The sequence below is a fragment of the Rhinolophus hipposideros genome, assembly GCF_964194185.1.
Source record: "Rhinolophus hipposideros genome assembly, chromosome: 2".
Taxonomy (NCBI): Eukaryota; Metazoa; Chordata; class Mammalia; order Chiroptera; family Rhinolophidae; genus Rhinolophus; species Rhinolophus hipposideros.
Window position 1 is genome coordinate 99,478,564 of NC_138048.1, and position 16,428 is coordinate 99,494,991.

Here is a 16,428-nt window from a genome sequence, read left to right on the forward strand (position 1 = left end):
AAAGGGAGGTTTATTACCTATTACAACATCCATTAACTGATTCTCTCAAGGTTCAAAGCACATGCCTTCCACCAGTCTTACTTGCTGCAAAGTCGATGTAATTTTTTTAAATACTTTCACCTTTAAGGATGGGAACAAACAATTCAAATGGAAACCTGAAGATGCTAAAGAAGAGAGAATATAGTGCTCAGTACCAGCCACGATGCAGCAAGATAAGACTTGTCATTGTCTGTTCTGCTGTTGTCACTGATACAACTTATTTGTGTAAATTGGCAACATGTAAAGACTCTTGAAAATGTGCAGACTCTGTGGCCCAATAGTTCCTCTTCTGAGGATCTAGCCTAAGGAAATGATCCAAACTTTAGAAAAAGCACCATATGGAAATAAAGACTTCCACTGCAGTGTTTCATAACAGTAGAATAAGAATGAGAGATAAGCATTGGATTTTTTTAAATCATGTCATCGTAGCTAAGTGGAAACTACATTTCCCAGAATTCCCTCTCCTGGCTTTTATCCACTTAGGGTCTCCCATAAAGGAAGTTGGCCCAGGATATGAAAGCACTAGTGGAAAACCAGGTGGGACGTCAGGGTGGTGAGCTTCCTATGGGGCTGCGACAGGGCCACAACCCTTCCAGCTCCTAAGCACAGCACCTGTGTAGCTCCAAGGGTAAGAGCATGGGGTCTTCTACAAATCACCCCAAATCATCAAGATGGGAGATGATGAGAGATAGACGTGGGCTCCAGTGTGTCCTGGCTCTCTTCGCTCCACCTGTGACTTTTCTTCCCGACTACATGCTCATTGAGAAGCAGAGAAAACAGACTTCCACAGATTCTAACAGCTCCTGCAAGTGCACAGGGTCAAATTCCCATGATAAATCCCTCTTCCATATCCCTCACTGTGATGGCTAATTTTATGTGTCAACATGACTAAGTGACGGGATGCGAATACAGCTGCTAAAATAGTATTTCTGGGTGTGTGTGAGGGTGTTTCTAAAAGAGATTAGTATTTAAATCAGTAGACTGAGTAAAACAGATTCCCCCTCCCCAGTGTGGGTGGCCATCATCCAATCACGGAGACCCCGAATAGAACAAAAAGACAGAGGAAGCGCGAATTTTCTCTTGTTTAAGATGAAATGTCCATCTTCTCCTGCCCTCGGATATCTAAGCTCCTGGTTCTCAGACCTTCAGACTCATACTGAATTACGCCATTGGGTTCCTTGGTTCTCCTTCTTGCAGATAGCAGGCAGGCCATGGGACATCCTGGCCTCCAATAATTACATGAGCCAATTCTTACAATAAATATCTCTTTCTCTCCGTGTGTGTGTGTGTGTGTGTGTGTGTGTGTGTGTGAGTGTGTGTGTGTGTGTGTGTGTGTGTGTGTGATGTTTCCTTTTGGTTCTATTTCTCTGGAGAACCTTGATTAATACACTCATCAAACCCTAAATGGAGCATAATCAATCCATGCAATTTAAAGTCAAGCAAGCCCGGTACAGCATGGCACGTTAAACACTGGTTCAAATAATGTTTACAAAGTATTTAACAACATTTGCATCACCACCATTTTTCCCATTAAATGGGGGGAAATATCAAGCTAAAATTTAAATTTATTTATTATACATACATTAGATAACAAACAAAAAACAGACAGAGAAAAAAAGAGTACACCAAAGTATACCTGAAAGGTAAACAACAGTTTAATCTATGTTAAGCTAGTATTAGCTTTGATTTTTTTCCTTCTACTATTTTCTAATTTTAAATTTTTCTATGTATTTTCTATCTGTATTTTTTAGAATTAAAATTCTTTAAGATTATGTGGAGAAAGAAAAAACTCTAACCAGCCAAAATAATTTTGAAGGATAAAAACAAAATTGGAGGACTGACGTTACCCAACTTCAAGACTTTCTATAAAGCTATACAGTAATCAGGACAGTGTGGTACTGGCAAAAGAAGAGACAAATAGATCAATGGAAAAGAACAGAGAGCCCAGAAATAAATCTGCATAAATATAGTGAGTGAACTGATCTTTGACAAAGGGTCAAAGACAATACAATGGAGAAAATATAGTCTTTTCAACAAACGTTGCTGGAACAATTGGACATCCATATGAAAAAAGAAGAGGAGTGACACAGACCTCACACCCTTCACAAAAATCAACTCAAAATGGATCACAGACTTAAAAGTCAAATGCAAAACTATAAAACTAAAACTCAAAACCATAAAAGATAACAAGAGAAAACCTAGCTCATCTTGGATATGGAAATGACTTTTTAGATACACCATCAGAAGCAAGACCAATAAAAGAAATCACTGACAAGCTGGACTTCATTAAAAGTAAACACTTCTGCTCTCTTAAAGACAATCTCAAGAAAATAAGAAGACAAATCGCAAACTGAGAGAAAGTGTTTGCAAGACACATCGGATAAAGGACTGTTATCGGAAATGTACTAAGAACTCAAAACTCAACAATAAGAAAACAAACAACCCGATTTAAAAAATGGGTCAAAGACCTTAATAGACACCTCACTAAAGAAGATACACAGATGGCAAATAAGCACATAAAGAGATGCTCCACCTCATATATCATCAGGGAAATGCAAATTAAAATAACAATGAGATACCACTACACATTTATTAGAATGGCCAAAATCCAAAACACTGACATCAAATACTGACAAGTATGTGCAGCAACAGGAACTCTCATTTATTGCTAAAGAAAGGCAGAATAGCACAGCCACTTTGGAAGACAATCTGGCAATTGCTTACAAAACTAAACATATGATCCAACAACCACACTCCTCGGGATTTACCCAAAGGAGTTGAAAACTGACATCCACACAAAAATCTGCACACAGATGTTTATAGCAGCTTTATTCATAATCACAAAACTTGGAAGCAAACAAGATGTCCTTCAGTAGGTGATGGATAAATAAATTGCGGTGCCTCCAGACAATGGAATATTATTCAACACTAAAAAGAAACGAGCTATCGAGCCATGAAAAGACACAGAGGAAACGTAAATGCATATTACTACAAATGAAAGAAGCCAATCTGAAAACGCTACATACTGTAGCATCCCAACTATATGACATTCTGAAGGAGGCAAAACTGGGGACTGTAAAAGAATCAGTGGTTGCCAGGAGTTTGGGGGAGGGAAGCAAGCATGAAGAGACAGAACACAGGATTTTTAGGGCAGTGAAACTATTCTGTATGATAATTATAATGATAAATACATGTCATTATAATTTTGTCCAAGCCCATAAAATGTATGAGACCAACAGTGAACCCTAATATAAACTATGGACTTTAGATGATAATGACGTGTCGATGTAGGTTCATCAGTTCTAACAAATGTACTACCCTGGTTTTGAATACTGATAAAGGGGGAGGCTACATAGGTGTGAGGACAAGGGGTATCTGGGAAATCTGTACCTTATGCTCAATATTGCTGTAAACCTAAAACTGCTATAAAAAGTCGTCTATTAAAAGAATTTTGTTACTATTATAAATAGTAAATGTTAAATTCTTTATTTTTCCTCCTTCACTCTCTGCTTAAGTTTTGGATGTGTCGTAAAAATTTTTTCCACTTTTAAATGGCCCTTTTTTGTGTGTATATGCAACAGAATTACAATCTGGTATTATTTCACTTCACTGCTAAAAACCCATTTGGTTATTTTCCAGGAGAAAGGCCAAACTTCCCAGTATGATTTGGCCACTGATCTTGCCAGCTTAGCTCATCTTATGTCCCCCAACAGAAGAATAATAGTAATAACAACAACATAATGATAATAATAAGTGTGATCCTCAGAAGTGACAAGTCCTTTAATTGCTCTGTACTTTTGCACATGGTTCTCTGGTTACGTAACTTAAAAATGCTCTCCTTCTCTCCCTTACTCATCCTAGGAACCACCATTCACCGATTAAAACTTAACTTGAACTTCATCCATCTGAAGACCTACCTGACTCTCCACTGGTGTCAAATTCATCTTCCCAATTACTCCTCCATATGCTGGATATGCATTCAGCCACTCTGTCCAGATTGTATTGAATGAATCTATCGCTCCAGCTGGAGAGGCTTGTTAAAACTCACACTGCTGGGACCCAACCCCAGGGTGTCTGATTCAGCAGGTCTGGGGTGGGCCCAAGAATGTGCATTTCTAACAGGTTCTCAGCTGCTGTTTGTCTAGGGGCCACACTGTGAGAACAGACGAGCTACACTACAGGACCCTTGAAGTTGGGGACTATGTTTCAGTCCTTCTTGCATCCCAAAAGCGCAAGAACAGTGCCTGGCACTTAGCAAGTGCAGGATTGGTTAGAGATATTCGTATTTATTTTACTTTTCTAAATAAATAAAATCCTTTTCCACACATATGGCTAACATCACTAAAGTGCAATATACCATGGTGTGCAGCTTTGCTTGGGATCTTATGGCTACCTTCTTGTTCATACCTTTGTGAAATCTGGAAATTTAATACATAAGTAAGGGATGAAACTGTCAATGTCCAAGATTCCTTTTTTTAATTCTACACACTCTTTGTGAAAAGCTCTCCACATTTTACATAACCAACGTACTTTCTTTGTTGCTCCAAGAAAAGGGAAATACAGACAGAAATAGGAGAACATCAACAAAGACTTGGCTGTTCTTTTGCTCCCAGCTTCTCAAAGGTAAAGCCTTGACCATTTTCCCAAATGTCCTTCTATAGTCTTTATTCTGTCCCTGTTCTTCTACCTGCATAATTATATGGCGGACTGACAGCACTAAACCCAGAAGCAGGACCCGGGTAATCTGACCTGCAGGTTTACAAATTACCATCATCTTCCCTGACACACCCTCTAGCCAGTTTGTGAGAAAGTTATAGAAATCCAGACAAGAGAAGAAGTAGTTCCACGTGTGAAGGCTGGGAAGATGTCCCAACCTGCATGGTTTGGCAGTTGAAGGTACAGGGAGAAAGGTTTTCCAGGGACAGTGGAAGCAAACACACAGAGAGGTATTAAAATACATGGCATGTTCCAGCAATATCAAGACGTTTGCCTTCTAGCTAAAACAATGTATGGTGGCGATAGGGCTGGAAAAGAATTTGGGGTCAGACAGGGAAGGTCTTAAACGCCATCACAAAGATCGGACTGTAATCTGTAGGCAGTTAACTCCTGTCAAAGAGGAGTGAGAACAACCAGACCTACATGTTGGAAAACAACTCTGATGGCTAAACGAATGGTAAGTAGGCCTTGGGGGAGACATGCTCTGCTTTACTGATAATCAAAGAAATGCTATCTGAAACTGTAAAGGAAACATAAAACAAACTAAAACTTCGACAGATATATCTTTATTCAACACTGAAGTAAAGGCCTTTTATTTTCTCTTTTCATTATCTCTCACCATGTTTCAAAAACAACTTAAGGTAGGTAAATAAGAATTGAAGCAATAAGTACCAGAGAAATTGAAAGACAGACCTCTTCGAGCAAAGGAGTCAGGCAAATCTTCCTAGATTTGATCCTAGCCTTTACAAGATAAGAAAAATGCACCACCATGAACACTGCCATTTATACCTATTGGTATCATTATAGCTTTTGCAGAAGAGCTATAGTATCTTGCTCTTTAAAAGCCAAAATGCTCAGAAATGTGCCTTAATCCCACATTAACAACATTCAGATGATTAGATTGGGCAAACCAGCATAAAGAGAATGAAAACTAACGCATCAATTATACCACTTGTGAATACAACCTCTGAAAATAGATCAAGTAATTTGATCAATTTCAACTACAATTGTGTGTTACACTCCATACTTTTAGTCCGAAGATAGGTCCATGCTTACCAAACTTTAGAAAGTCAAGCCTTTCTTCTACACCAATTTCTCAAAACATATGAAAAACAGGCAGAAAATTCAAAAAGGAACCAATCCCCTGATGGCGGAGAACAGAGGTTTTAATCATGGTGTAAGATGAGGATGATAATTGACGTAACACCCTGATACATCTTCATCTGGGCTTACACACAGAAACAACATATGAGGTGTGATCAAACAATACAGAGAGTGTTTAAATTTTAAAAAATTATTACAGTAAAAGACACGTTGCCATTAATCCCCCTCACATCGAACACACTTATCCCATCGTTCTGGCCACTTGTGTCTTTAGTTGTGTTGTCATCGTGGCTGCGTCGGTGTCTTGAATCATTTTGACTCTGGGGGAGAACCAGAAGTTGCACGGTGCCAGATCCGGTGAATAAGGTGGATGAAGACACACCATAATGTTTTTATTTGACAGAAATTGCCATATACCAGAAGCGATGTGTGACACGGAGCTTTGTCATGATGGAGGGTCATTTATGGCACACGTTAAAACACACCTTCTCTCAACCGTAGCTCACACCCGACTGACTGCACCCAACAAACTGAAACTTGTCACACACTGTTACTAAGGTTCGATGCCCCACTTCCTGTATTGAAGATGACTGCCTTTCCGTTGGATGGCACTTGGCAGCAGCATTCACCGTATTTTATGGTTTCAATGGAAAGGCTCTGTGTCACACATCGCTTCTCTGGTACAGCAATTTCTGTCCACCTTATTCACCACGTCTTTAACTGTGCAATTCTGGCTTTTTCCCAAAATCAATTCAAACATTTTGAATCAACTCAGGACATCGAGGCAGCCATGACAGTACAACTAAAGGCACTCACAAAAGAGGACTTCCAGAAGTGCTTCAGAAAGTAGCAAGAATTATGGGATAAGTGTGTTCGAAGCAAGAGGGGGTATATTGTGGGGGATTAATGGCAATGTGTCTTTTACGCTAATAAATTTTTTTTTTATTTAAACATTCACCATATTTTGTGATCACACTTCACGATGATCAAAGATTGTCAGGGAATATGCTATTCCACATTTGTGAATTTGCCATGTAACTGAAGTTTAATATTTTTAAATGTTTGAATCTTTTTTTAATTTCTTAATATCTATTTTGAAAGGGAAAAGAAGCACTGTTAAATATATTACAGAACTTCCATATACAGTAAAGATGAAATAACAAGGGCCAAATTTATATACCCAACTGAAACAACTTTTTAAAACAGACAATATATATGAAACAATGATTCTCAGACACTGGACAACAGGAGCACAGGACAGTGACCCTAACAGACTGGAAATAGATGACATGAGCGCTACAGTTGACAAGAGAGGGAACCCAGGTGCCCGTGTCCTACCCTCCGAGGTCTCCCTGGAGGAGAGGATCTAAAACAGATTACATGCCACCTTGCCATCTGAACCGAGCATGGCAAAGAGTTGACTAAACGCAGAATCATTTACTTCTTGATGACAAATGGCCACCTGTACTATGTTATGCTCTAATCCCATGCAAACCACAGTTAGGAGCTGGAAAGGTTTCTTCCCAACACTGCTAAACTCTTTTGATTCAGGTGTGCTCTTATAATGACTTGATTTCCTCTCTTGCTAACAGGCTGTCACCTCCAACATCAGCCCTCAGGTGATGTACTTTCATTGTAGATATAGTTTGTTGCATTTTCCATTCTTCCAACTCCCAAATTCCATAGCACCGGGGGAAGCAGGGGACAGACTCTGTGTGAGACCCACAGTGACTCTCCAGGAGGAAGCCCAGAGCACCAGTGCAGGGACTGCTGGGGACCTGTGTTAACAGATTGACCTCTTTGATTCTCTGCGCTGTTCTGAAGGGGAGAGTTTGCCAGACAAGTGACCTCTGGCCTGGCACACAGTAGGCTTCCAAGGAATAATTACGAAATGAATTAATTCTTAAGTTCGTGAATGAAAAAAGTATTATGGTTAAAAGTCTCAGGCAACGTGCATCTTGTTTTCTAAATTCACGATCTATTCATATTTAGATCAAGCTAAACAGACTGGTTAGACGTCCTTCAGTATCAAACAGATAAATTCTTCACTTCTTCACAAAGAGTGATCCCCAGGGTTCATACCAAGAATGTCGGGGCACCTGGCTGCCCTTCTGCGGGTATTGAACCTGTTTGTAGAACAATGGAAGCCACATTCCACAGCAGCAACTTCAGACTTCAGTCTTCATGTCTTTTAAACCAACATCCAACTTCATTCAAGTTATCCTTTGAAAGGCTCTTAGTCCTAGAGTTTAAAGCAACATGGTAAAATGGTCCCTTTTATGGACCCAGGAAAGCAAAGTCACTCTAAAGGTATGTACCTATAGGGCCACAAAATGTCCTGTGAGTTAATGCAAACAAAACTGTATTTAATGCTGAGAAAATAATCAATCCAATTGTCATATAAAAAGGACGGGGGGTGGGGGTAAGTCCTGGGTCACTCAACACTACAGCTATGTATGGTGCTAATAATAAAAACTTTCACTCACATAGCAACTTACAGATCATGTGACAGAACAGAGCAGGCAATTCCCATTTATAGTTCAGGAAGCAATTTAAACACTGGCTTGGTGTTTCTCAGACCTTCTTTGCCTCATAAAATCCTACTCTGTTATTAAGATCCTTCTCATATGTCACCTCCTTGGTGAAGCCTTCCTTCATATCTGTAGAGAAACTTGGCTATTCTGCCCTCTGTTGTCCCATAAAACTTGATTCCCATCCCCACACCAGCACTTACTCACTATGGTGGAACGTATCTATTCATTTATCAGCCTCCAACATGTCCAGCACTGTGACGGGCACATAGCAGTCACTTGATAATCAAAAGATCCTTGTCCCCAAATGACAAACTCATTTATTTCAAACATAGAAACTTCATCACTGTAGCTAACTCTAAAATACAGTTCACCCTTGAACAACATGAGTCTGAACTTACACAAATAGGTGGACCTGTTATGGTTCAACTTTTTTGATCCACAGTTGGGAGTCCACAGATGCAGAGGGCGAACCGTAGCTAAGTTTTCAGAGTCAAAAGTTATACACGGATTTTCAACTGCATGGTGGGGGAGGGGGGAGAAATTCATGCCCCTAACCCCAGCATTGTTCAAAGAGCAACTGTATTTATATTTTTCTCATATGTTCATTAAAGAAAATTTGGAAAGTATATCAAAGTATACAGAACACAGTCCTTCACTCTTGAAACTGCAATCCTCCCAGCCTATTTTTGGTATAAATATAGCCAAGTTAAGATCACATTACATTCACAGTTATTTACCTAATTTACTTTATGTAACATATCCTAAAAATGTTCTCCTGTCATTAAGAAATTATTTTAATTATGTTACGTGGATATTCCATCATTTACTTAACCATTTCTTTATTTTGGGACACATTGCTTCCATTAGCTTGGAATGTACATTATGTGGGTAGATTCAAATCTCAGATTGCTTTATTAATAAAAGATCAACGTTTCTGGAGTGAAGACACAAAAGCTTATGTACAGAGCAGCCACTTTCATCATCTACTCTTTACTAATTCCATTAAGCACCAGACAACAAAACGGTCCAAGAAGTGACCGTGTTACCAAGCCACTCATGATGTGTCTGTGATCTGCTCCATCAATGCACACTCTAGGCTGTGTTCCTCAAACAGGGCACTGAAGGGAATTGATAGATCTGTACAGAGACCTACCTTAAATTAATCCTTTTCTCACCAGTTCTGCCAGATATTCTGCTGTCTCTCCAAAGTCCTCTTTGGTGTCCAACTTCTTACTCCTCACTCCCTAACCACTCAGAAACCCTTCGGAGATTAAATCAGGGTTTCACAGCCTTGGCACTATCGGCATTTTGAGGTGAATGATTCTTTGTCAAGGGGGATGAACAAGGGGTTCAGCGCATCGCAGCATGTTTAACAGCATCTCTGGCTTCCACCCACTAGATGCCAGGAGCAAACCCCACAACGGTGACAACCAAAAATAACTCCAAACATTGCCAAATGTCTCCAGGAGAACAATTGTGTCCCCAGTTGAGAACCACTGATCTAAATAAATTATGGAGTTATTTGATAACAAAGGTAGGGATATGGTCAACCAGAGGTGAAAATTTAGTATTAACTAATATGCTAAATAACGATGATCAACTGATAAGTGTCCATCTGATATCATGTCCGGGGGAAAGTGCTACAGTTGATTGGTGATGTCTGCCATGGACTCGGGTAGGGTAGTTTGCCACCTCCATTAATTCACCAGAAGCAGTTAGACAGAAGGAGGGGGTTGTCACAATGTTTAAAACTGGACTTGGCTACAAAGAGACTCAATACTATCTTCCCTTGACCCAATGAGAAGAGTAGCAGAAACCTCAAATACATTCTGTTCCTTAAAATGCATTTGACTGATAATATCCTATGAAATGATCCCTAAAAGACACCATAGTTGACAAGTCATTAGTATTTATAAGCTTCCTATACACTCTAAGCATGGTGTACATCAAAGGCTGGTGAGAAATAGAACTGACTTTACCCACATCCTCAAAAATATGGCAGTTCTGAGTGCTAATCCAGAAACCATAACTGCCATAAAAGGAAACAGAACCACTTTCTTCTGTACCATGCAATCTATGTGTAAAAGAAAGAGAGAGGGAGCTCTCCGAAAACCACTAGTTGTCCAAGAATATAATGGCTAATGCAGAACAACAAATCAGACCAAGAAGGAACAAAACCATGAATTACTTATGCTTCTGATAGTCACAGGGTCTTAATTACCCACAATACAACCTTGCACAATTATTCAGCTTCTTTGAACCTCAACCTGTTTCCTTCATCTGGTAAAATAGGGATAAAACAGTATTAACACCTCCTTGTGTTGTTCAGAGGAGGAAGTGAGATCATAACAGAGGTCACATATAAGTACTGTATTAATGTTAATGTTGTTTGCTGTCAGTACTATATTCAATCCAGAAAGCATCCAGAAGCCTACGTCGTGTTTGCTAGCTTTGCAACCGATGATGTTGAGAAATTCGAAACCCAAAAAAGTCTCAAAGACTATACACACAATCTAGTTTTCCCTTACAACTGCAATTTGCTCAAACCACATCTCAAACAGATCCAAATATATCTTTTCACTCCACTAACTCTCCTTGGTGGAATTAAGGAAAAATGATCACTACACTGTCCCTCCCAACCCCCGTGTCTGCTTTTAGCCCAACTCCAAACACAAAACAAACCCAAATCCTTGGCCTCTTTAAAAATGACAACACATTTTCGGCCGGGACCGACATCTTCCAGTAATTCGTCAAAATGACCAACACAAAGGGAAAGAGGAGAGGCACCCGCTATATGTTCTCTAGGCCTTTTAGAAAACATGGAGTTGTTCCTTTGGCCACATACATGCGAATCTACAAGAAAGGTGATATTGTAGACATCAAGGGAATGGGCACTGTTCAAAAAGGAATGCCCCACAAATGTTACCATGGCAAAACGGGAAGGGTCTACAATGTTACTCAGCATGCGGTTGGCATTGTTGTAAACAAACAAGTCAAGGGCAAGATTCTTGCCAAGAGAATTAATGTTCGTATTGAGCATATTAAGCACTCTAAGAGCCGAGATAGCTTCCTGAAACGGGTAAAGGAAAATGATCAGAAAAAGAAGGAAGCCAAAGAGAAAGGTACCTGGGTTCAACTGAAACGCCAGCCTGCCCCACCCAGAGAAGCACACTTTGTGAGAACCAATGGAAAGGAGCCTGAGCTGCTGGAACCCATTCCCTATGAATTCATGGCATAAGTGTAAAAAAATAAAAGACCTCTGTAAAAATATTTCTCTTAATTGAGTGTGGCGTCCCCTCCCCCAAAGAAATATTTAAAGAAAACTTTTGTGTCCTAAAAAAAAAAAAAAAAAAAAAAATGACAACACAAGTGACCAGTCTATTGCAGATACTGTCAGAGTTTTTATGGCCCCAGATCAGTGATTCTAAGCAAAAGAAGTTAGGAAAACCCTCATGTCTTCAGTGGATTTAAAGAGACAAAGGGAAAAGACAAAATATCCACAGCATTTAGTTGCTAAGGGAAACAAGCATGTTTCCTGTGCTCCCAATCCTGTAATGAGGCTCCATAAGGTAACATCTTGGTGAGTTCCCAAAGCAAGACGACTGTGGGGCCATTAAGAAGAAGAGATGGTAACCTTGACCATTTCATCAGCTGGTCTGAACAGGGCAACATTCATTTCCAAGCTTAAAATATGGGCACAAAAATCAATTGTGATTTTGTTTGTTCAACTTCTCTTTGCACTTTGAAAGGATTTTACTGCGTAAAAAGTCCCAGCACAACAGAATCATGGGACATTGGGATTGGATGACACTTGGCAATCATTATGTACAGCATTTCTCAAGGTGTGGCCCAAACAACCCCTGCATCAGAATCACATGTGACATTTGTTTAAAATGTGATTCATGGGTTGGTACTCGATACTTAATCCCGCTTCCTCTGGCCTACATTTCCTGGACTCCTTTGAAGAGAAAGTGACTGTGTGACTTGATTCTAGCCAAAGCACGTGAGTGGAAGGGATGCGTCCTCCCCCATACAAGACTTCGTGCTCTCTCCTTTTCCATGACTTGACTTGCAGGAATATGGCAACTATGGTCAGCACATGTTGGAGGTGGCAGAGTCACAATACAGAAGGAGTCTGGGTCCTGGAATCCCCATTTGGGAGAGAACTGTATGTGGACAAGTAATAAACTCTTGTTAAGTTCACTGTGATTTTGGATTTTGTTTCAGGAGTTAGACTTTCCTCACTAATGCACAGGGTCCAATCTTGGACACATCAAGTAAGAATTTAGAGGTTATTGAAGAAAAAAATATTCTGACACGTTAAAATGCTAAGGAAGACGTTATTCAAAACAACTGCAATAGGGGTATTGCAAATAAGGGAGAGAGATCAAGTTCAACTCCAAATACTACAAGGACAAGTGGGATTTTATAGGCAAGGACCAGGGGAGGGCGTCATAATGGATGGAAAATTACTAAAAGGAGACATCAAGAGTAGGGGAATTCTTGCTAAACTGTCCTAACAGGATTCTTGCTAAAGGCAGGCCAAGGACTTATACATCAAAGTTGGGGATGAAAAACTTGGTTGGATATCCAGGGTATTCAAATATCAAGGGTGGGGGGCTAATTTAGCAAGGTTTTTTTGCTAAGACTGAGCTAGGCAGGCCAAAGAGAGAGCCAGGGGCCAAAGTTGAGGCCGAGTCGAAAAGAGGGCTCAGAGGAGCCTAACTAAAGTTTGGACAAGAAGAGAGCCTTCGCCGAGACAGTGCTCTGGAATTGTGCATTTTAACAACCTCACTAAGACTTAGAAAGGAAAATAAACTGAAGGAGGCATCCGAACACACCAGGCCCCACAGGCAAAGACCAGAAGAGCCAGGACTAGAAGTCTCCAGTGATTGGTCAGGTGTGATCCCATGTTTCAGTGAACTCATCTATTAAATACCAAACTCAATTGTATCGCTATTCATACACATTACCCAGGCATGAAAGCAACTTTTAACTGCCTTGGAGTAATTTAAGCAGAAAGCATCCCGACCAAAAGGTAGAAAACTTGGATTCTCATCTTTCATTCACAGCTTCACCTCTGAAAAAACAAAGGCAAAAAAGGATGGGAAGCCATGGGTTATGAAAGAGCCAAGTGTGGGGCATGGCCAGGCCTGTCAGATTCCCCAACTGCTTGTGTCATTGAAATAATTAAACCCTCTAGTAACGGGCAAGAAATAATGAACAGATACTTCAGGGCCAGTTCCCCAGACAATGTCAGAGTTTTCATGGCGGGTGAAGGGAGGCAACCTTTTCCCACAAGACAATTACCTTAGAGAGCCAAAGATGGCCCACAGCCCAAAACACTTTTTAGAATTGGGTTCAGAGCCTACTGAACATTCTGCTATAATCCTCACTGGTTTAACTCGTGGTTTAACCCTTTGAGATAAGATCTGACTTTTTGAAAATGGTTTTTCAAATACAATCATCCAGAGTTCTCTGTTAATATTCCTTCAATGCACTCTCCTGCTTCTAGCTTCTCTTCCCTTGCCTTCCAAATCTGCCTGGATTTTTGTTATTGTTGTTTTGTTTTGCTGTTGTTTTGTTTTGTTTTATTGTTTTTAATGAAAAAGCAGCAATGTAGTTCATTTAATGCTTCTAATTTATAAGAATAACTTCTTAATGTGACATCAGAAGTCAATTCATCAATGCTGAATCTGAAAAGGACAATCAAGAAAGGCTCAAAATTTTGTTGGGACTACACAACCCAGCAGAGTACTAAGCACCATGATTCTAGAACAAAAACTGAAGTATACATGACAAAATATGTTACTAAACTCCAAGGGTATACATGAACCTCTCAAAACTGTATACAAAAAGTTGTGTGGCGTGTGCACATATTTTTCTGGGGAGAGGTCGCATAACTAGAATCAACTTCTAATGGGGCCCCAACAGTTTAAATGACCTTGCATAAAAAAATCTCAGCTATGGCCGGTCAGCTCAGCTGGTGAGAGCATGGTGCTAATAACACCAAAGTTGCCGGTTCGATGCCTGCATGGACCCCTGTGAGCTGCGCCCTCCTTAAAAAAAAAAAAAAAGATTTCAGCTGATTCCACGTTGAAATAAAATCCTGAAATCTCAGACTCTTATGGCCCAAGGTGTGAATCTCTTTTAGTTTTCAAAGTATGTTTTCTGATATGCTTATTTGGGACTTCAAAAATCTTATTTTATAACCCTGGTTTCTATAATGAGCCCTGAATTATTATGGTTTTCCAAGTTTTCGTTCTCAGGTAGGCAAACGGTATCCCTACCCCTCTGACAAATCCCTAAAACTAGGACTTGGAACTCACTGTAGGCAACATAAATCTGACCGGTTATGTAATATAAAACATCACACAGACCTGGCACCCATACAAGTCATTTTGAACATATTTCATAAAACCTGGCCCTCAGGGGTGCAGCCTCCCAAAAACCCAAAGAGAAGCCACAGTCTGTAAACTGTTAACCTTGGACCCTCCCCAGTCTCACATTAAAATTGATGAGATTTCATTAAGTGAAAAATTTCATGAAAATCAATTCTAATCTCTTTAGCTCCCAGCAGTGGGACCTGTGTTTATATGGAATGCGTTAAAGATTTAAGCTATCCCAGGGAAATTATAACGGCAGTTATCAAACTTCAATACACTCTCTTAAGTAGAGGCATGAAAATTAAGAATTTGCACTGTTTTTCCTATTATCCAAAAACATAGAGCTGAGTCAGTCTGCATCAGCACAAGAAAACAGCAACTGCGGAAAGCAGCTTCCTGATTGAAAAATAATACAGGCAGGTTTCTACTAAATTCCTTATTGCCTTAAATTTCAAAAGAGAAGTGAAGTATCTACAATGTCACAATGGTTTTAAAGCATCAGCAACCCAGACTGATGGATATCATGTGTATGCTCTGGGAATTTACAAGGAAGAAAATTAGGATAGATGACTAATTGCTGTAATATAAATTCCATATTTACTTTCCCCACAAGCACCAAAGTGAAATCTTTCAGCTTGAGGAAAAATGAGACTGGACTATTTATCAGGACCTCAGAGAAATAATGACCTAATATCCAAATTAAGTAGAGTCTGCCATTAAATATTTAACAATAAAAACATCTATGTCAGCATTCCTTTCTAAGAATAAGAGAATACAAACACAACTACTGCTTTTGCTTAACTTAATTTAGTCATCAATTCAAATGAAGACTGCAGCCAAGAAGTCAAGAGAAGGCTGAAACTCAGAAGGGGGGCAATGAAAGAATTAAGGAAAGATCATTAAGAGCGAAGATGTGTCGTTAGAGACCCAAGCTCAGATCATGCCACCCCCTCATATTCCCAATTATTATGTACAGATGGGAAAGCCAGACAGTGAAAAGGCTGACAGGGAAAAATGGACTCATTTGAAATACGGTGTTGCAGGACAGCTCGACCGTCCCCTGGATCACCACCAAGATGAACAAGTAGGTCCTGGAGAAAATTAAGCCTGAAATATCGCTGGAAGCAAAAATGACAAAACTGAACCTGTCCTACTTGGGCACATCATGAGAAGGCAGGGTTCTTTGGAAAAATCAATAATGCTGGGAAAATAGAAGACAGCAGGAAAAGAGGAAGACTAATATGAGATAGATTGACTCCATAATAGAAGCCCCAGGCAGAAATCTACGGGAGCTGAGCAGGGCTGTGAGGACAGGACATTGTGGACGTCACTCATTCGTGGGGTCGCCAGGAGTCAGAGCTGACTCAACGGCACATAACAAGTAGGTACCGTTTCCATGGGAAATGTCACCTAGCATGTGAAATGCAACATCATATGCCACAGGGTAATGCGAGAAATAATCTAAGGTGATGAGTGAATCCTGACTTTGAGCAAAACACTAAAACCTCCAAGGCCTCAGTTTATCTGTAAAATGAATGGTTTGAATTCATTTGATCACTATGCCTCTGCCGACTTTAACATTCTGTAATTCCATGACAAGCCTTACTCTGGTTAGTTGAAGTGTCTTCTAGAATGTTCTTTAACCATAG

The 16,428-nt window shown here is 39.9% G+C and overlaps 2 protein-coding genes across 2 annotated transcripts in view; one reads left to right on the plus strand and one right to left on the minus strand.

The window, feature by feature from the left end:
• The window catches only part of TIAM1 (TIAM Rac1 associated GEF 1), a 347,472-nt gene that overhangs the window by 253,373 nt on the left and 77,671 nt on the right, over positions 1-16,428 (minus strand). The gene's annotated exons all lie outside the window — the stretch shown is intronic.
• Positions 11,129-11,722, plus strand: LOC308509263 (large ribosomal subunit protein eL21). The gene has a single exon (XM_081077079.1). It carries the CDS (start codon positions 11,149-11,151, stop codon positions 11,629-11,631), a length of 483 nt encoding a protein of 160 aa, XP_080933205.1. The 5' UTR covers positions 11,129-11,148; the 3' UTR covers positions 11,632-11,722.